At 42.4% G+C, this 21,547-nt stretch overlaps 1 protein-coding gene across 1 annotated transcript in view; it reads left to right on the forward strand.

The window, feature by feature from the left end:
* The window catches only part of LOC106605122 (serine/threonine-protein kinase 40), a 28,219-nt gene that overhangs the window by 438 nt on the left and 6,234 nt on the right, over positions 1 to 21,547 (forward strand). Inside the window, exons 2-8 of the mRNA XM_014200452.2 lie at positions 3,892 to 4,018; positions 4,386 to 4,471; positions 5,352 to 5,495; positions 6,603 to 6,833; positions 7,498 to 7,550; positions 19,174 to 19,289; positions 21,375 to 21,519. Coding sequence (XP_014055927.1) covers positions 3,901 to 4,018; positions 4,386 to 4,471; positions 5,352 to 5,495; positions 6,603 to 6,833; positions 7,498 to 7,550; positions 19,174 to 19,289; positions 21,375 to 21,519 — 893 coding nt within the window. The 5' untranslated portion in view covers positions 3,892 to 3,900. The remainder of the gene's footprint in view (positions 1 to 3,891; positions 4,019 to 4,385; positions 4,472 to 5,351; positions 5,496 to 6,602; positions 6,834 to 7,497; positions 7,551 to 19,173; positions 19,290 to 21,374; positions 21,520 to 21,547) is intronic.

Consider the following 21,547-nt stretch of genomic DNA (forward strand, 5'->3'; position numbering starts at 1 on the left):
GGGGTCGTTCCGATGTGTGAACGGTGTGCATTGTTGTAATTCCGGCTAGCTTTGGGTTGCTCGTGCCGAATGGAATTTAGCAGATTTAGCTGACGTTAGTTAGGCTACCTAACATAGTTTCTCTGACGCCGATTATTGTACATTATTTTGTAATTAACATAACCACTGTTCCCATACTGTAAATGCGCTGTGTTTTACTAATTTATATTCGTTTAAAAACTTATTTTGCTACAACATTGCGTTCGGGCGTGGGGCTCGTTTGTAAACGCTCGTGGGTTGTCGGTACTATAAATGGTACCTAGTTAGATTTTACTCATGTCATGACATAAGATCAGGATGGCTCAATGGCTTGTGGACAAATGTGATTGTTGGCACTCGTGTCCGTTGTAGGAGTCAAAGGGGTCGTGTACACTACACTTGGGGGATTGCATCCCTGCGATGCGTGCTCCTTTTCATTTGTTTCAAATGATGGCCTGATACAATGTTGCAACTGACACCCCCTTACAACATGCTGTCGTCGTTCCTATGTCTCTATTTATTTTTTGGTGACCTTGTATGGCCAAGTGCATTCAAAATATAACAATAGGCTGCAAGATGGTAGGTAACCATAAGAGCGCTGAAGGCAGTTGAGGTTTCATCCAGGTACATCAACATGCCCATTACGAGCTAGCTAGGTATCTTTATCATGATGTCCAATATAGTTAGAGGGTGATTGACTTGTGCAACCTCAAGTCAAGAAATCCTTTGTTCAACTTCGATCGCACGTGATTTGTATGACTCATCTCCTCTGACAACATTGTGATAGCTTGGACTATTTTTCAGTTATTTATCAGGATATAGCCTAGGTTCCAGGTATTGACGTGTAAAAATGACATTTTGTTCTATTAGATTTATTTAGGGATGGCTCCTTTAGTTAGTGCTTTTAGCTAATTATTTTGTTTTGCAACAGAACACGGTGTGAAATGCTTGATTCATGCTGCTATAATAGGACGTGAGTGGATCTCCAGTCGTCTATGGTGGCCGTGTGTGCGCTCTCCAGCTATTTAAAGAACGCATGTTCCCGTGGATGGCGTGGGGGATTCTCTCTGGTGCCTTGTGTCTGATATGATTCAGTAGGCTATGTTCCTACTCTCTCTCAGTACAGTCAGCATCAGATAAAACTGCATCTTAGCATGCCATTGCACTGAAGTTATTCTTGCCAATCATTGTGCTCTCCTCGGGTGGTTTGACCTTTTTGGTTCTTGAACTATTGGTAGTTGGCTTACATTCATCAAATGCCAAACTAATCTGAAGTCTAGTTGTGAGCTGCCCATTTCAGGCAAGCCTAAGGTGCATGCGTTACAGAAAGGTAATTGTTTTGTCAAATGGTTTTAGGGCAGTACAGTGCTCTTGTAGAAATGCACATCAGAACCTGTCGGCTCTGATTCAGTTTCTAATAGTTCTCTTGTTGGACAGTCATTTTAGCAGCATGCCCTGTACTATTCCATCTTTGCAAATTGCAATGGCTAACATTCAGTTTAGATGACTAGTGCAAATAAATGGTGTGCTAATTGATTGATATAATATGCTGCTCTCCTACAGTTGCACATGTGACTGGGAGTCATGAAAAGCACTGTTCATAAGCCTCCCTGGGTGATTGATTGGTTGAGATGGCGAGAGACATGATTAAGACACAGTCTGCTGTTTAGGATCTGAAAAAATCCTCATAGAAGTGAGAATTTGTGTAGGCCCACTGTGACTGCTGCAAACTGTCCTGTCCTCACCAGAGCCAAACTGTGGCCCATGGTGGAACAGTTTCAAAATGGAAAGATGTCTTTTTTCTGTGGGTTCGCTGTGTTGGCTAAGGTGTGAGCATTTTGACTAGTGTTGCCTCTAATGCATACTTAGATTTTTTGGGGTGTGTCAGTTTCCAATGTCTACTCTCAATCAGGTAATTCAAATGCATTGTTATTGCCCTGTATGCTCCCACTTTTATCAGCCCAAATCATCTCGCTCTTGAACATCTCTAGTCGGGTTGAACTTGTACTGGCATGTGTCCACTAAAGATCTACGGTCACCACAATGCTGTCTTTAGGCACATTGACCTATCACCTTTGTGCTGCAGTTTCACTACAGGAAGTCGCACATTGTTTTCAATCTGAAACGATGCCTCCTTTTTACACTCTAGGACATGTTTTAGTTTGCGCTCTTATTGGTGTCATCCCTCTGACATTTTAGCATTTCTGACAAAACCTAGTCCATCATAACCCTGGGGTGACTGAACTGAGTGATTCACCCACCACACACCACACACCACACACCACACACACAGTTGGTTCTGAACATTACTTTCCTGTTATGGGAACCAGAGCGTGTTTCATCACTTAGGAACTCATTATCAACAGGCAGCAAAAAAGCAAATACCTCTCAAAGATAAAATACCGTAGGTCCTATAGAGGTAGGCATGTTACTGTAAATAGATGTCACGATGTGTCACACACGGGTTCCCCTGGCATGTGCCTTCAGTTCCTTATCGGAAATGGTAGGGTTGGTTTTTATTTTTCTGTCGTGAGAAAAAGCCATGAGCCCAACCTTTTATGGGAAACTGTCTTCTGAGAGGAAGTCATATCCTTTTACTGTCAATGGTTATAACTCACCACATAGCCTAGTCCACAGATTTATGGAACCGCAAACCAGTGCAGATTAAGTTTCACGTTTTAATGTCATGTGCACTAGTACAGTGAAATGCCTTTCTTGCAAGCTCCAAACCCAACAATGCAGTTATCAATGTAGTACTAAAAATGACATAGAAAGAAGATATATAGAGTCAGTTCCAATACCATATTTACAATGTGCAGGGATACTGGAGTGTTAGTTAGTTATGTATAGGAGTACGGTGATTTAGGCATTGGGAAATATAATTAACAGAGTAGCAGCAGCATAAATGATGAGTGCATGTGTGTGGTGTCAGTATAAATGTGTATGTTGGAGAGTCCTGTGAGTGTGTATAGACAGTGCAAAAATAAAAGGGTTAACTCAAAGTCAGTCCTCGAGGCCATTCTGTTAGCTATTTAGCAGTCTTATGGCTTGGGTATAGAAGCTGTTCAGGATCCTGTTGGTGTCAGACTTGATGCACCGGTACCACTTGCTGTGCGGAAGCAGAGAGAACAGTCTATAGCTTGGGTGGCTAGAGTCTAACAATTTTCCGGGCCTGATATAGGTCCTAAGAGCTGCAGCAGGATTTTCAGAAAGTAATTGCGAAGGATAAAATGAAAAAGCATGTATGCACAAAATCGCATTCAGCCTAGCCCTATTACATGTTTTGCCATCTTTAGCATTTCATCCTTGCAGGATTTGATGTTGCAGTAATCCTACAGCATTCCGCATCAAGGCATTTGTCATTCAATGTCAGTACATGGATGTTTCATTTGCATGCCACATTGTGAGGATTTAAAGCTGAGGTGTCATCTCTCTCACCAGAGACGACATCTGAATGAACCTATAATGGCTAGCCATTCACAATGTGTTAGTAAACTTGTGGGAGGGGTTTTCTAACGTGGTTGCGAGGGGTTATACCCTCTCCTCTCTCATACCACAAGACAGTCTGCTGCATTAGTCAAGTCAATAGAGAACTTCTGGAGAGACCCAGGTATAGTCATGCAGTTTCAGGGATTATTGAGAACTAATGTATTTTCTACTGTATGACATTGACATCATTTTGGTCAGAATCTTAGCCTTTTGAATTATGCAACTCAAGATGTATATTTTTGCTTGTGGCCTGGAAGAACATCAAGACCGTATCAGTTTGAGTTTTTCTTCCTTGTGGTCACATTTCTGTCCAACACCACTTAATGTGCCTATCTTGATCTGATGTTATCTGATTAGCTTTTTGTCTCTGTGTTCTTCCTGCAGAGCTCCAGCATGTCTAAGCGACGCTCTTTGGAGAGGGGGGCCGGAGAGACCTCAGTCAGGGCCAGCAAGCTCCTCTGTCCTGGAATAGCTGGAAGCAACGCCAAGAGGGCAGGTCCCTTTGTCCTGGGTAAGGGATGGGGTTTACTCAGGGGCAAAAAAGGGGAAAGGTTGGCCTCTTACAACTGTGTGTGCGCAGGAAACTAGGAAAGAGGTGGGGGGATTCAGTTAGCTTGAGGCAAGAATGTGAAGAATTTTTAACATTGGGTAGATGGCTCAGAATCTATTAAGCAAAGTTGCTGTTTCAATCTTTTCAGAAAATGTATACTGTTAACTTTGTGCAACGGTAGCATAAAACTTCTGCTGTCTGCTAGATGACGTGTAAGAAAACGTTATGTTAGGGGGGTTAAAGTTTGCATGCCTCCTAATGGTTTGCATTAGGGCACACACACTCCTTACCTTTTGGTCATGCAGCTGTTGCCACTTCTTCCTTACAGGGCCTCGTTTGGGGAACTCGCCCGTGCCAAGCATAGTGCAGTGTCTGGCCAGGAAGGATGGGACGGATGACTTCTACCAGCTAAAGGTGAGTGGACACACTCACACTGTTTTTTTTTTAAATTATTTATTTTCACTGTTTGATGGAGATGAATTAGTGTCTTCAAACAATAGCTAGTTAGCTACAGTGTTCCAATAGCCTTTTGAAACTTTGACCTTCCTAAACAGATGTCTTTGTTAGTGTTCAGTTATTCCTTTACGGCCCTATTTGAGTGCAGCAGTCTGCTCTTGCGCAGAAGACGAACTGTAGAGGCATTTTGTTTATTGGGGCAATCCAATAATCTGTTTTACACACAAGGTGTTTTAGGAGGAAGAGCGAAAAAGTGGCCTGTCTCCTGAGTGTGTTGACCGTAGTATGTAGGGATGTGTTTTTGCTGGGATGAAATGAAACCAGCATGGAAAAAACATCAGTTTATTTTAGTAAATACTTAACTAACATTTTTTTTCTTCTTAAAACTGCATTGTTGTTTAAGGGCTTGTAAGTAAGAGTTTCACTGTAATGTCTACACCTGTTGTATTCCGCGCATGTGACAAATAAAATTTGATTTGATGTGCCAAATATGCAGGCCTGTTTTGTCCCCTCTGGCTCTCAACCCCTCTTCCTAAGTTCTTTCCCAAGGCCTAGATCAGCTGCTGGGGTCAGCTGTTATGGTACATCTTTAGGCATTGTGGGGTGACGACTTCATGTGGTTCATTGTTCAGGGATTTCTCCCCAGTCCCAGAGCGTGTGTGCTCGTGACCTCGGGGTCAAATTCATTAGGCGACACAGTAGTAAGATGTTTTGCAATGGGAAACCAAAAACTAAGTGTTTCTTATTGGACAAATCTAGGTAGGCCCTCCCTTTTTCAGTCAGTTTTCTTCCTTTTACTGCCTAATGAACACGACCTTGCTGCTGCTTTCTGTTGTAGATCCTGACGCTGGAGGAGCGGGCAGACGCGGCCGGGGAGACCCAGGAGGAGAGGCAGGGGAAGATGCTGCTGCACACCGAGTACTCCCTCCTCTCGCTGCTCCATAACCAGGACGGAGTGGTGCACCACCATGGCCTGTTCCAGGTAAATGGCAAGAGTTTACTTGGTTGCGCCACAAACGTTCACGTACATCGCTTGGCGCTGCAGCCAATTGTAATGTCTTTCAATGATGAGAACTTCACAGACCTGTACTGAATTACTGTGATTGTACGTTATTCTTTCTGATGAGAGACTTTCATAGTTTTCTGCCAGCCTCCCAAAGACACCCCTTCAGGGAAAAACATTCTATTCACACCCCCTCCCTACCAACCGCACTGCACAATCCAAGTCCAGTGGAGCTTAGAGATAGTTCTGTAGAGATATTGAAGCACCTTTTTTTTTAAGCCTTCACTTTCCCAGCTGACCACTCTCACAGTGACTCAGCCCTCCCGCCCTTCCCATATCTTTATAACTTTGTTATTGTTCCATCTGCCGCCTCTCTTTCACAACCCTATTCCTCCTCGACACGCTCTTCCTAGAATAGCTACATTGAGCCGTGCCGCTGCGGCGTGATTCATTCAAGGCTACAACGGTATTGATTGGTTTATTATAGTTCCGTCTCCAAGCGGACCAGTTAATAATGATTTGTCTCAGAAAGCCTTTAGAGGCCCAGCCATCTAAATCTGGACAAACCAATACTAATGGGGACGGGGACAGTGGCTCGCTCTGAGGTGAATAGAGAAGAATGACCTTTGTTCCCCCCCCCCCAGACTGTGTTCTATTCACATTGGAGATGGGATGGTTGTACACAGATCACTGAGCCCTGTCTTCTCCTCCACTGTTCTCTCTCTCATAGCTGATTGAAGCCAGACTGCAATTTCACTCGGCAATGGAAGAGGTGACGGCGTATGACACCTCCGATTTGGAAGCCGTTCAATTGTCATGTCTTTTGTCAGAATCTATATTATTTCTTACATGCTTCTAAAGAAATGCCCCAGAGTTGTATTGTTCCTGGCACACCGTAGCAAAATGTTTTGCAATAGAAAACCAACATTTTATTGGACAAGCACATTTCATTCTGTTTCGTGGCCTTTTGTTTTGTGCTTACTGAACACTACCCATATCAACAGATTGTAACACGCACAGATAAAAGATACGGTCTCTTCTCTAATCACCCTAACCAACCCGCTCTCTCTCCCATGTCTGCTTTAGGATCAGGCGTACGAGATTGTGGAGGACCCGGAGGCTAACAATGGCAAGGTGCGCCGACTGAAGAAGCGGATCTGCCTGGTGCTGGACTGCCTCTGTGCGCACGACTTCAGCGACAAGACTGCGGACCTCATCAACCTGCAGCACTACGTCATCAAGGAGAAGCGGCTGAGCGAGCGCGAGGCCATCGTCATCTTCTACGACGTGGTGCGCGTGGTGGAGGCCCTGCACAAGGTGAGGCCGACCAACAAAACACGTACAGCACGTTTGAGGGGATCAGTTTGAGGAAGACGAGGTGCAGAATCGCTAATCATGATCACAATGCGTATGCCTAATTATTTGGAATGTGAGGTAATTTGTAGATCAGTGATTCAACTCAGTCCGACTACAATGTAGCTGTTTTGAACGTGTTCGAAACAGTCTAAATCCATCTGCTTCTTGACTAGGGTTCAGTCTGCTATGTACTTTGCAGATTTCCCAGACTTTTCATTATCCGATGGCCAGTTGTTTTGAACGTTTAATGATTTGTAGATCAGATTATCTGGTCAGTGCCTGCTGCCTTCACAGGCTGACCTTCATGATCAAATAATTGGTTACTGACTTGACTGTATACTCATCTAGAGCCAAGATGACGCATAGCTTTGACAATTTGTTTTTGAAAGATGTATTATGTAAGTGTGTTTTCTTTACGGTCTCCAACTTAAGTCTTGGGCATGTTCAGACAAGTCAAAATGTTGTTACATTTTTGTTATGTAGCCCCTCCGATGAGTCATCATCCAAGCTAAGCCGCTCCTATAGAGCAGTAACAGCATTGACTTGAGTTGCTTTTCCAGTGCTTCATTCAACAGCAGTCTGACGGTGACATATCTGATCCATCTCTACCTCTTTCACCCTGCAGAAAAACATTGTGCACCGAGACCTGAAGCTTGGAAACATGGTGCTGAACAAACGGTAAGGACTCAGTCACACTTTCATATTTGGTTCAGCCATGCGAGATGCCCCATCCAGTGTGTATCCGGTGTGCAACTGGCCTTCAACCCGAGCAGGGTCAAGTCCTCGCAGCCTCAAAGAAGAGACAGATATCCCAGCTCAATCCCCCTTCACCCCTCTTTCTTTCTCTTGCTCTCTACATCTTTCTCTTCCCCCCTCTCTCTCTCTCTCGTACGAGTCAGTGACTCATTCCCTGTGGTTGGGTTTTGGAAGGCAGTGATGGGAACCTAGCGAGGGGAAAAAGAGAGCGAAGAACGTGCCCTCTTACTTTGTTCTCTCTCGAAGAGAGGGGGGAGGAACCACACATGGTTGGAACTCTGGCTCGAGTGCACATCAGGTCACAGTGTTGTGCTGCCGAGAATCTAATAGACCCTGCAGAATGCAACCAGCTCCTTATCCACAAAGCCCCCTTTCCAAACCCCCCCCCCCCCCCCCCCCCATCTCTATTCGGTCTTATGTTCCAAAACTTGAAATTGTGTTTTACATTGAATACATGTACAGACTCTGAGCTTCAAAATGGTACATCATACGCTGTAGTTGGAGAAAACATGGAAGTAATGCTGGTTTAAAAGTTTAACTTATCCTGCTTAGGAGAAAAGGGCATTTGGCTGTGATTTTCACACGTGCTCGACATTAATCCTTGGAAAACGTATATTTAGAAAAGGAATACTTTCACCAAATTGCCGAAATGAATTCTCTGCACATTATCTCACCAAGTTTCCTGATTAGGCAAATCATTAACAGTATTAAATTGCCTATTGTTGTATAATAAAAAACCTTTCACATTGAACTACAGTGCTGCTTTGTTTTACACCCGTTAAGCCTGAACCTCTCGGCTAGATGGGACGCTACCATACCACCTGACCAACATCCAGTGAAAGTGCAGGACGCCAAATTCAAACTACAGAATTGTAAATATTTCACTTTCTTGAAAATACACATGCAATATGTCAGAATAAAGCTTAACTTGTTAATCCAGCCACGGTGTCAGATTTCAAAAAGGCTTTACGGCGAAAACAAACCATGCGATTATCTGAGGACAGCACCCCATCAAACAATCATATTTCATCCCGCCAGGCGTGACACAAAACTCAGAAATAACAATATAATTCATGCCTTACCTTTTGAAGAGCTTCTTCTCTTGGCACTCCAATATGTCCCATAAACATCACAAATGGTCCTTTTTTTTGTTTGATTAATTCCATCGTTATATCTCCAATGTCCATTTATATGGCGCATTTGATCCAGAAAAACACTGGTTCCAACTCGCGCAACATGACTACAAAATATCTAATAAGTTACCTGTAATCTTTGTCCAAACAACTTTCCTAATACAACTTTAGGTATTTTTTTAACGTAAATAATCGTTAACATTTAAGACGGGATAAACTGCGTTCAATAGCGGATAAAAACAAAGTGGAGCAAGCTTTCAGGTTGCGCGACCCAACCACAACAGTCCCCTAGACTCGACCCTCGTTCTGAACAGCCATTCTTCTTCATTACTCAAAGGAAAAACATCAACCAATTTCTAAAGACTGTTGACATCCAGTGGAAGCGATAGGAACTGCAAGCAAGTGCCTTAAATCTAGATCCACATAGAAAACCCATTGAAAACACTGTCACCTCAAAAACAAAAATAATCCTGGATGGTTTGTCCTCGGGGTTTCGCCTGCCAAATAAGTTCTGTTATACTCACAGACATCATTCAAACAGTTTTAGAAACTTCAGTGTTTTCTATCCAAATCTACTAATAATATGCATATCCTAGCTTCTGGGCCTCAGTAGCAGGCAGTTTACTTTGGGCACAGTTTTCATCTGGACGTGAAAATACCGCCCCCTATCCCAGGGAAGTTAAGACCCAACCAAGAATTCACGTGAACACGTGACTGAAAATATTTCAAGATTAAAATACTTTAACTTCAAGTGCTAAAGGTAGTAGCCTAAAATTGGAGAACTTAACACAATGGCTTAAGTAAAACACTATCTAGGCTTTTATCATGAGATCCTTTAAGTGACCTTTTCAAGTTATGATATGAACAAACTGAACATATTTCTGTCTTGCCCTTTGGAGCAGGGCGCGTAATGTCTATGGCCTTTTCATTGCAAAAGTCCTGATCTTCTCAAAAATATGTTTGCCGGGTTGTGTCCAGTCCAAGGGATGCTTGCTTGCTCGTTGCGCAGCAGCTGAAATCTAGTTCCATCCGAGTGACAGCTCCATGGCCACAACACCAGGCTCCAGACAATTTTAAGCTATAAAGGAGAAAGGCAGACAAAAATAGATGAGGCATTAAAACCTTGCATACCAGCAATAAATACCTGAAGTGCTGCTTGTTCATCTCCTTACACTCCTGAAAGACACATTCCAGAACAATTGGTAAAAAAAAAACTAATGAATTCATCTCCTATAGCTTGTCATTGCCTGTTACTAAAATGCCCTGTACACACACACACAACCAGTTTCCAGCCAGACAATGGCAATGCAGACATTACAAGATAACTAGCTAATAATTAGCAGCAGGCTAAATGTGCCTAAACAGACTTACCATGGTTACTCCATGGATTATTTTTTTGTCTGACTGATGTCGCCCTAAAAAACAATGCCATATTCTCTACAAGCCAGAATGTTGAATGAAATTATATTTACACTTTCCCGGTGGTACATGCTGTTGATAGGTGGAGATGGGGTATCCGCAGGATAATGATGTTTACCTGACTTTTTGCTGTGCCGGTAGTTTCTGTCACTTGGATTTTCAATCTCTTGACGCATTACACGCGATACTCTATGTAAACAATAACCAAATGTAACCGGAATGTTGTCGGCTGACACGTTCCCTCACAATCAGCTGGAAGTGTCTGCCGTTTGGTTAGGCTTGGCCATATTGTGCAAGCGTTTCATGTGCGAATTGCATCAGTTTTGAAAATAACAACTGGAAATACAGACAGCGTACTAAAGGTTGGGTTGATAAGACTTCCCTGTGGATATTTTGTATCAAATTACCTCTGACATAGGGACAACATCGGTGGACAACCAGTAAAGTAAGTTGAAATAAAGTTTGTTCATCATTCTGACTTAATGGGACTGTTCGGTAATGCTGAGCCTACACGTTAGAGACGAGTGTGTAACTATTTCACTCTCGAATTCTGAACGAGGCTAGTATTAAGCTAGTTGAACATGTGTAGATAGCTAGTTATTTAGCCATTTCATGTGTCCCTGTCACTTAACTTGGGGTTTGATTAGCTTGCTAGTCGATTAGCATTCGCACCACAGTGGCTATTTTCGGTATCTAGCTAGTTAAACATAATACACTGACGAACATATTATCGTCATGGCTTTGCACATCAGCAATCAACTAACTGCAGAATGCAACTGGCCATCTCAGCCAGCTAGCTGCATATGTTACCTGTATGCAACTGTCTAGCTAGCTAACAATGAAAATGACTTTTTTTTTATACAGATGAGACTAACTATCTCTGTATTTTAACTGTAAGCTCTTAACTGTTAGTTTATGATTCACGAAAGACGTAAAAAAAATAATCCTTCCCACTCTGCTTTAAACAGACTGCTTTTGCCTCAGAAGAAAGAGCTGTGTCGATACCAGCAGCTGTATTCAGGACCACTCTGTTATTGAAAGCTGTAGCTACACTTTGCCTCTTGTCATTGATGAAAATGAGTTAATCCAAAGGAGTTTACAAATATCTGCGTAGCAGAGAGGACGTGCCATGTGACAGGGAGGCCTTGAGTGACAGAATTGCTCTTTCTTGTGAATGACTCACCCTCTATCTCAACCAATCATGGCTAGGCAGTATTCTTTATTTTGAGTGTGTGTGAACGGAGTGCGTGCTAGTGAGGATGGAGGGGGGTTGTGATCTGGGAACAAATCAATAGTTGCGTATCAAAGACATTTAAGTTGAATTCCCCCTTTCCATATCAAAATATTATTTTTGACGGTATTGTATCGTTTTGACAATATCGCAATATTGTTTTCATGCTAGTTTGCTGTACCTGCACCAAAACTAAAATGTTTTCCTTCAGAGCTAGTTCTCCATTTTGTAAATAGGGAGACAATTTGTTTTCAGCACTTATTTCCATGGCTGATCAGAACTTGTTTACTCATCCTCTCGCTTGTCCCTCTGTAGCAGATATGTTTGAAACATTGAATCGCAATACATATTGTATTGCCACCTAAATATCGTATTGTGAGGTCCCTGTCAAATCCCAGCCTTATTGGGGCTATTTTGGGGCGGCAGCGTAGCCTAGTGGTTAGCGCGTTGGACTAGTAACCGAAAGGTTGCAAGATCGAATCCCCGAGCTGACAAGGTACAAAATCTGTCGTTCTGCCCCTGAACAAGGCAGTTAACCCATTGTTCCTAGGCCGTCATTGAAAATAAGAATTTGTTCCTAACTGACTTGCCTAGTTAAATAAGGGTAAAATAAAATTGTGCCTCTTAAAACCCTGCTGGATTTCTTAATTTCTTTCATTGTTTTTTATTTTATTTACCGTGAATGTATTTAGCTGTTTTTATCTTGAGTCCATGAAATGTAGGAGTATGCTAGTGACTGTTTTGTAACTGATCAACAGCTTTTGCAATTCCTCTTGGCTCCACGTGCTCATATAGTATGTGTTAGACTATTAAACAATTGAGCAAGTGGCATATTCATGGGTCTGAATGAGTTTCATTCATGCATACACATATCTAAATAGTAGTGGCCATACATCACCTAAAAGCATATTAGCCGCTGCAAAGAAGTGTTTACTACCTCAATTCCTTCCCTCTCCCCCCACTACACACGAACATACTGTGCAGCAGTGCATCCCAATCCTGGTCAATTTAAGGCTTGATGATTAATGGTGAGCGCTGCAAAAAAATCGAAGTGCTATTTTTGTACCATATATTGCTATTTTATTTGCGATGTATAGATCAAAACACTTGGCTATGCTGTTGGCATCATACAATTTAGAATGACCATTCTATTTATATGGTAGGATTACAGTGGGCACTTGGAATGCAGTTTTGTTTGGTATGACAACTAATGGAAAAAGGGAGGAGTTGGTTATGACAGTAGGAACCGAAGTGTTGGTCAGTGTTTCCCATGGGACCCTAATTAGATTTAAATAGATACATTCGGACAGAATTTAATATTCTTTGTCTTTTCCTCTTTGATTTTAAGAACAAGCTGTTGCACAACCAATGCTGATATACTCACTGGTATTAGGCTGTATTAGAGCAAATGTTTGCTAGCAAGATTTGCCTTATCTCAGTGGAGTAAACTAAATTTGGCAGCTTGGTAAGACCAACAAACAAGTGTTTTGCAGAGAGCAAGTTACACAAATGAATAGTATAAAATAGAAACGTGGATTTATATTAGTGAATAGCTACATCGTTCATGTTTGGACAAATCTGTTGAGAGCTTTCTGTTCGGTCAGAGCATGCATAGATTGGTTAGTTGTTTAGCGCACGCCTTTATTTTGTTGCAACTATGAGGGGGGAAATTAGAAGGGATTGGCTTAGGGATGACAACATGCAAGCTATATTTCGTCTGTTTATTTAACATTTGCACAATGAGCAATTGTCTCTCAAATACATTGTTAGTTATTGGTTAGCTAGCTAGTGATTTTTCTTATTTAAATTTGAATTTTTTTACCATATTAGCATTGACATGAAATCAGTCAACACCTCCAAAACAAGACATTGTATCAATAACAAGATGAAACAAGCCACTTATGATTCCCCACATGGCAGTTTCTTATTATTCTTTCTAGCAATCTGGCCATCCAGAATCTCAACAACACGCTGACTTCTGCACTATGGAAGCGTGCACATCGTTTTCGTGACATTGTCAGCTAACCCGTCTATAGTGAAACTAGAACGATATTGCAGCCTCTTGCGATATAGATATTGTGGATGTCAATATCGCAATTTTAGATTAATCGTGCATCCCTAGTGAGCGCCATTTGGCAGCGGTAGTGGTGACGAAAGAAAGTGTTTTGTTGTGGCCGGTGGGGCTGCTGCACGGAACGAAGCAGACGAGTGGAACACTGTCCCAGCTGGAGACACAAGGAGAGGCCTGCCAAAGGCCCTCCATAGCTCAGGGCTGACTCACCATGGACACACACGTCTCTCACTCTCACACCCACCCAGCCCTCTATTTACTTTCCCTCCCTCTGTCTGTCAGAAGGCTTTTTTTTTTCTCACACTGTCTTTGCTCGTTACTCCTTTCTTCCATTCCCTGTCATTGTCTTCCTTTTTTGTCTTTTGCCTTTACTCTACGTGTCCTTGCTGAGTGTGCATGCATACTTTATGGGGGATGGATGGAGAGAGATGTATGGAGGAAGGCCTCACCCATATTTGGGATATGCAACAAACCATTTTTTCCATTTTACACCAGACACTTGTACATGTGTGAAACAGGACAAATGTAAGCACCCCCTATCATAACTTATTTCATCTGTTGCCTAATAAACTCCATGCTGTCCCCAGTCCTAGTGGTAGGATCACACAACATAGCCTATCATCGTGTGAATCCAAGTTTACATCGATATGATTGCTATTATGTAAAGGCTGCCATTTCTCGCATAATTCATTTTAGACAAAAAGAACCAACCGTGTCGAACAAACAAATTGCATGCCGACATTTAAAAATGTACCTGCATTTCCTTTTCCATCAGCACGGTCGTTACTTTTTTAATTTTTTTATTGTTCAGGTAATTTATCTGCTTGAAATGGATGGAATGAGGCTGTTATTGCATCTTGCCAGCAAGTTGTTTTAAATAGCTGGTGTTTTGTAGGCTAGTAATTCTTAAATTAGCTGTTACATTGCGGGTGTACTTTAGGGTTGTAAGATGTTTGGTTGATTGCAAACTAGACTTTAGAGGCTGCACTTGTCAGGTCATCCCGCTCTCTCTCCCCTGTCTCTGCACAGTCTTTAGACTGAGTTTCGATAGTGCTTGTTTGTCAGCATGCTTCAGTCAGCTGACACTTAACACTGACATCAACCTCTGCATATATTCCCACTGACTGTGCTGAAGATTAGTTTACACCTGTACAATCTTCTTCCCTTCACCAACTTCTCCCCGTCCTGCAAAGCTCAGTGTGCTGTATCATTGTCAGGAGTTTGCTTATGCTGGAAATAAACTTTGCAAATCAATTTTAAAAGGGTTTGGTTGATGGTAGCGGGTTCACAAATAAGTAAAAAAGCGACATTACAAAAATAGGAACAGCTTTTAGTTGCAATTCGAAGTCCGTCTGTGTTTAAAACTGGAAAGCGAAGTTGACTTTTTTTACAATGTTAATTGTGTTTGATGGGACACTAGTCATGCACAGGTAAATCCCCAAAATGTTTGAGAGAAATGCTTGACCTCACCACACTGTTCTGTTCTGTTTTTCTGAAAATAAAATCTCAAATATAGCTTCAATTGAGGGACACTCCTGCTGAATTTTTGAAATGTATTTTTAGTTTATTTGTTAGTGCAATTTGTTGAGCTTCATGTGGAGCCAGCGGGTGCCATGTTCAACCCCTTTCCCATCAGTCAAGTTATTTTGGGCAGGATGAGGGGGAGTCACTGGGGATGTGGCGGTTTCTGGTTTCCTGTCTCCTGGGATCACACGACCAGAAAGTGGAGACGGTGTGGTTCTTTTGGTCCCTCCAGTCCTAAGGGTCCTTCTCTCTCGAGGCGAACACGCTATCTCATTCATGGAGAGGATACAGAGTAAGAATAGCAACCACAGTTGTGTGATGCATGCAGGCGAAAGAAAGGCCCCCTTCATAAAGTAGCTTTTTATCGAGAGCCCTTCAAGCGTCACCTCCTGTCATTGTGAATTTCAAAAGGCTACTGTATTATAGACGACTCATGTTCACAAATCATTTTGAACAGCCTCAGATGGTAGACTGTAGACAAAGGTTTCCTCTTCAAAAATGTTTTTACAATGTGGCATTTTTTTCACAGCAATTAACCTTAGCCTAAATGTGGCCTTCTGTCTGTGTGAGCAGAATGTGAACTGCATACAGTGCAGGTGAGAGAGAATAGGGGAAGCTGCATTGACCTCGGTCCTTGGAGAAAGGGGTTGTGGGTGAGAACGTGATCTTGAGTAGACCAAGGCGCTAAATTGCAGTTGTGATTGTGTAGCCTGTGCATGCGTGCGGGTGGACTTCAGCTTGTGCGTGCAGTTTTCCTTATGTGCTTTGCATACACATTCGTCAACCCAATGGCATGCAGGATTAGTCATCGAGATAATTATCCCAAACCACAGGTTGACTCACATGTTTGTCAGTGTAGCCTTTTTTTTTTTTTCCCCTCTCTCTACATGTTCTGGAAAGGATGGGGATACTGTATGAAGGCCTACCATTAAACCCTGCATGCCCCCCCCACCACACACACACACACACACACACACAGTTTATCTACGATGACTCATGCAAACATCTGATAGGCCTATGATGTTTCCACAGAAACCAATATGATGTCCCTAGCTACGGTGCTTGGGCGCCAGACTGTCTGGCGTTTACCCTGTCTCTAGATATCACTGTCCTCCTGGTTTGGAGTTGTCCCTTCTGGTGGTGGTGATCGTGTAGTCTTGTTTCTTTGAAACTTCCTCTGGTTTCTTTTAAGATGACGCTAAGGAGTCCATAATGCTGTGGTCAGTTAATTGTGATGCAGTGAAATTAAGCAGTGAGTGAACTACGCCTCCCACGTCAGCCAGCATCTATTTCATTATTTCATGAAGCATCCTGTGTCTTCACAGGCCTACCAAACACTTATTTTTTTGTGATGAAGAGGCAAACTTTAACAATCAGGAAGTGGAGTAGAGTTTCCTGGGTCATATTCATTAGGGCAGTGGTTCCCAAACTTGTTATAGTCCCGTACCCCTTCAAACATTCAACCTCCAGCTGCGTACCCCTCTAGCACCAGGGTCAGCGCACTCTCAAATGTTGTTTTTTGCCGTCATTGTAAACCTGCCACACACACACACACACACACTATACGATACATTTATTAAACATAAGAATGAGTGAGTTTTTGTCACAACCCGGCTCATGGGAAGTGAGACAGAGCTCTTATAGGACCATGGCACAAATAATAATATAATTATTTTTATTTAGCCATCTTACATATAAAACCTTATTTGTTCATCAAATTGTGAATGACTCGCCACAGGTAATGAGAAGGGTGTGCTTGAAAGGATGCACATAACTGCAATGTTGGGTTGTATTAGAGAGAGTCTCAGTCTTAAATCATTTTCCACACAGTCTGTGCCTGTATTTAGTTTTCATGCTAGTGAGGGCTGAGAATCCACTCTCACATAGGTATATGATTGCAAAGGGTATCAGTGTCTTAACGGTGTGATTTGCCAAGGCAGGATACATTGAGTGTAGCCCAATCCAGAAATCTGGCAGTGGCTTCTGACTTTAAATTCAATTTTCACAGAACTGCTTGTTGCGATTTCGATGAGGCTCTCTTGTTCAGATATCGGTAAGTGGACTGGAGGCAGGTCATGAAAGGGATAACGAATCCAGTTTGTCATCCGTTTTGGTAAAGTACCTGCGTGCTTGTGCACCCAACTCGGGTGCTTCGCTATATCACATTTGACATTGTCCCCGTAAGCTTGAGTTCATTTGCACACCAATTATACAATGATGGAAAGACCTGTGTGTTGTCCTTAACACAGGCTGAAGAGCTCCAACTTTTTAGCCTCAATTTTGTCCCGCACATTGAATATAGTTGCGGAAAGTCCCTGGAATCCTAGATTTCAGATCGTTCAGGTGAGAAAAAACATCACCCAGATAGGCCAGTCGTGTGAGAAACTTGTAATTGTGCAAGGGGTCAGACAAGTGAAAATTAGTCTGTAAAAGTTTAAGCTCGTCTCTCAATTTAAAAAAAAAAAACATGTCAATACCTTGCCCCTTGATAACCAGCGCACTTCTGTATGTTGTAAAAGTGTTACATGGCCGCTGCCCATATCATTGCATAGAGCAGAAAATACACGAGAGTTCAGGGGCCTTGCTTTAACAAAGTTTTCACTGCAGTGTCCAAAACCTCTTTTCAAGCTGTCAGGCATTCCCTTGGCAACAAGAGCCTCTCGGATGCTGCAGTGTACCCAAGTCGCGTCAGGAGAAACTGCTTGAATGTCGTTACCACTCCACTATGTCTCCCTGTCATGGCTTTTGCACCATCAGTACAGATACCAACACATCTTGACCACCAAAGTCCATTTGATGTCACAAAGCTGTCCAGTACTTTAAAAAATATGATAATCTGTTCTGGTTTCCAGAAGATGTTTTCCTTAATTGACACCCCCCCTAAACGTAACGGACATATACCAGGAGCTGTGCCCGCCACGTTTGTTGATTAATCCAGCTGTAATGCATAGAATTGACTGGCTTGTATGCGAAGCAGTAAATGTTTCAAAACATCTCCTGCCATGTTACTGATGCATCGTGAAAGTGGTGTTTGATGAAGCAATGTCGGTATAGTTTTTTGGGGCCTTTCCCCCCCAGCATTGTCCCATCCATATCCGCAGCAGCAGGAAGAATTGTCCTCCACAATAGTATGGGGGTTGCCTGTCCTAGCCACTCGGTAGCTCACCATATAAGACGCTTCTAGCCTCTTCTTAGTAATGGTATCTGTTGCTTTTACTACTCGAAAGTAGTCTTAATTCTCGCTCAAACTCCCATGGCTTATTTTTCAAATTGGCATGTTTTGTTTCTAAATGTCTGCGCAAGAGTGAATGTTTCATCGCGTTGTGAGAGTACTTTTGCGTATACTGTATAACACTGTGGCTGAGGAAGGGCACTACCAATATAAGTGAACCCCAAATCAATGTAGTTCTCATCATATTTGCGTGTCTTTGATGGTCCAACGTCCCGGTCTGTTCAGTGGAGGAATTGATGCAGCTCGGCTGCATCAGATTCACAACTGTCGGTGTCCATGCTACCTTGGCTAACAGCAAATGTAGAATTACTGATGCTAGCATTGGATGTGCTCATGGAAGCAGAGCAACTTGTGTCGTCAAGTGCAGGTGTAGTACTGCTTGTAGTAGCAGTACTACCATTAGAGCTGGTGGTATGTGTCTCTGTGGACACGGGCCTTTTATTATTATTATTATTATTATTTTATTTTTTTTACCATTTATACATTTTCAAGCAAACGGAATGAGCAGCAGCTACGTTTGGCTACATACGGACTGTTAGTGGAATTCCCGCGAGAGAGTGACGGTTAATATGATTGGATGTTAATTATTTGACTAGACTACATGTATTTGGCATTGTTATTTCGCTGAACAGTAGATGGTTTTATTTTGGGCACTGAAACGAGGCTACTCAGGCGAGGGGGGGATATAAATGGACTGTTTGAAAATGTGAAGAGAATTTTACTTTTGTTTATTAAAAAATGTGACTCATTTTTATTTGACGTACCGCCGACGGCATTGCGGGTACTCGTACCCCTATTTGGGAATACCTGCATTAGGGCATACTGTGCTGCATTTCGGTCTTTCGCTCAGTTTCTGACTTTTTTTGTTGTTTTTTTTTTGTTTTTTTTGTATCTACTGAATATGACCCTGCTGTGTGTTGGTCTCTGTACCCTAGGACTCATCGGATTACCATCACCAACTTCTGCCTGGGCAAGCACCTGGTGAGCGAGGACGACCTGCTGAAGGACCAGCGAGGAAGTCCAGCCTACATCAGCCCTGACGTACTGAGTGGTGAGAGGACACACACACACACACACACACACACACACACAGATGGCATGTGAAGGGAAAGGAGAAGGAAGTTCTCTATCAGTCTGTCACAAATGCTACTTACTGATGCCAAACACAGTCGCATAAACAGTTCAATTGAAACTTCCATATCTCCATGCTTACTTTATGTAACAAGTGGATGCAAATCATGTAGGCCTATTGATTTCCAAGGGTAATTCACATGTTATTTTTGTAATGTGGTTTGACTGAGAAGCTCCTGTTTATATATTTTACTGTTCTGTTGAAAGGAAGGGTCAGCCTAGTTTAATCTGGGTCGAGCTGGGAATCTGCGAGTCAGTCAGGAGGCTTGCGTAATGTTTGGCAGTCCACTGTTGTTGGTTTTTCCGGTTATTAGGCAACACAGCCTATTTTGCAAACTTGGAACATTTAGTGAAGACTGAAAATATCTCGGCTTTTTTTTTTTTCTTCCATTTATTAACTTGATCATCTAGAGTTGCATGATGTTCTCTCGTGATAAGCCATGTATTAGGGTATGTGGTGTTGATTTGTTTGGTTTTATTGCAAACATGTTACTGTGCTACATTTTGCTATTAGTTTAATCGCTTGCTGCAGAGACGGCACACAATATTCCATCACTCAGTAGTTTGTGCACGAACTTCATGCGTACACTGAGGTTCTAACCATTTGAAAAGTTATTCTCAGCCCTTCGGTCTAGACACGATTGGTGGGAAATGTGTGAAAAGAGCAGATTTGGCTGGTGTTTGCTTCCCCTCTCTCCATTAAAACACAGAACCTAGGCATATATGAGCGGAACATTGACAAGTTGAAAACAGAACAATGAAACTGACCTCCAGTGAGTCACACTGATGACTCACCGAGAGGGAAACTACTCCCAACCCCTCCCCCTTGTGTGTGTGTGTGTCAACTGCATTACCATTATTGCCCCATGGGCAGAGGGAGGGAAGCAACTGCCGCCACCTCTTTATAACAACACTTGCCTCTGGTCTTAAAGCAGAGCACCATGCTCATTGCTCCTCCCTTACCATCACTGGCTTCTGACTCATCATGCCTTTACGGTTTCATAGGTTTAAGAGTAATGGAGGTACGGTATTGCCATATGTAACTGTGGTTGGGAGTTTCTTGGAAAGATGAGCCTAGATCTGCAGTTGGAGAGAGTGGTAGTCACATTGTCTTCTGTTTGTGTTCCATTGGTTAATCATTTGTTCTGTGGTTGATAATGAGATATTCTGGGTATTATGTATGGTTGTAGAGGAGGACAGTGGGTTGAGGAGTAACAACAAACGATGTTTGTGGTTGAATTAAGATTTGAGTGTGATTGTACTGGTGCATGTACGTACATGCACCATACTGTTACATGATATGTAAGCCTATATGCAAAACATGTTTTTAAGGAAGCGTCCTTTTCTCAGTTGCAAAAAGTCAAACGTTAACCAGGTCTCCATCCAAACTTTTTATGCGAGTACATGTTAGATACAAAATGTCACAACAGGCCTGATGGAAACAGTAAACTTTCGAAATGTCAACATGTTTTTTGGTGAACTTTCCAAATGTCGACAAAACAAAATATACTCATTTTATTTTTTGTCAGGAAAATTAATTGTGAGAAATGCTGGTTGAAATGCTTTTATGCTCATTAATATAGTAACATATCGATAACTTGGACACGCAAAAGCATGCAGTTTATTAGGCTACAGATGAAATAAATGATGAACTTCACAGGATGGGTGAAAGTGCATAATGATGAGCTTGATGCTCCTTTCCAATAAATATCAAGGGTCTTATTCTCATGTCATGATTGTCGATGCTTGGCTGCCGTTTGACAAATAAAAACTCACGCTGCTTTTTTTGTTGTTGTCCAGAACAATAATCTCATGTAGGCTATACGTGCTCTCTAGCCAACAGCGCTATCTGTACAGCGCTATCTGTAACAAGTCCAGTTGATGGAAATGCATCTCTGGTGGGAAAATGCGCATATTTTTTTGTTGTTGCATAAATCTGTCGCCAATTGTGTAGACCTAGCTCGTGAAACATTTTAAATGACTCTATTAATGTCTTCCTTTGCAGGCCGGCCATACCACGGTAAGCCCAGTGACATGTGGGCCCTTGGCGTGGTGCTGTTCACTATGCTCTACGGCCAGTTCCCCTTCTACGACAGCATACCTCAGGAGCTGTTCCGCAAGATCAAGGCTGCAGAGTACTCTATCCCAGAGTAGGTCAACATACAACCCCCCCCCCCC

The sequence above is a fragment of the Salmo salar genome, chromosome ssa05 (genome assembly GCF_905237065.1).
Source record: "Salmo salar chromosome ssa05, Ssal_v3.1, whole genome shotgun sequence".
NCBI lineage: Eukaryota > Metazoa > Chordata > Actinopteri > Salmoniformes > Salmonidae > Salmo > Salmo salar.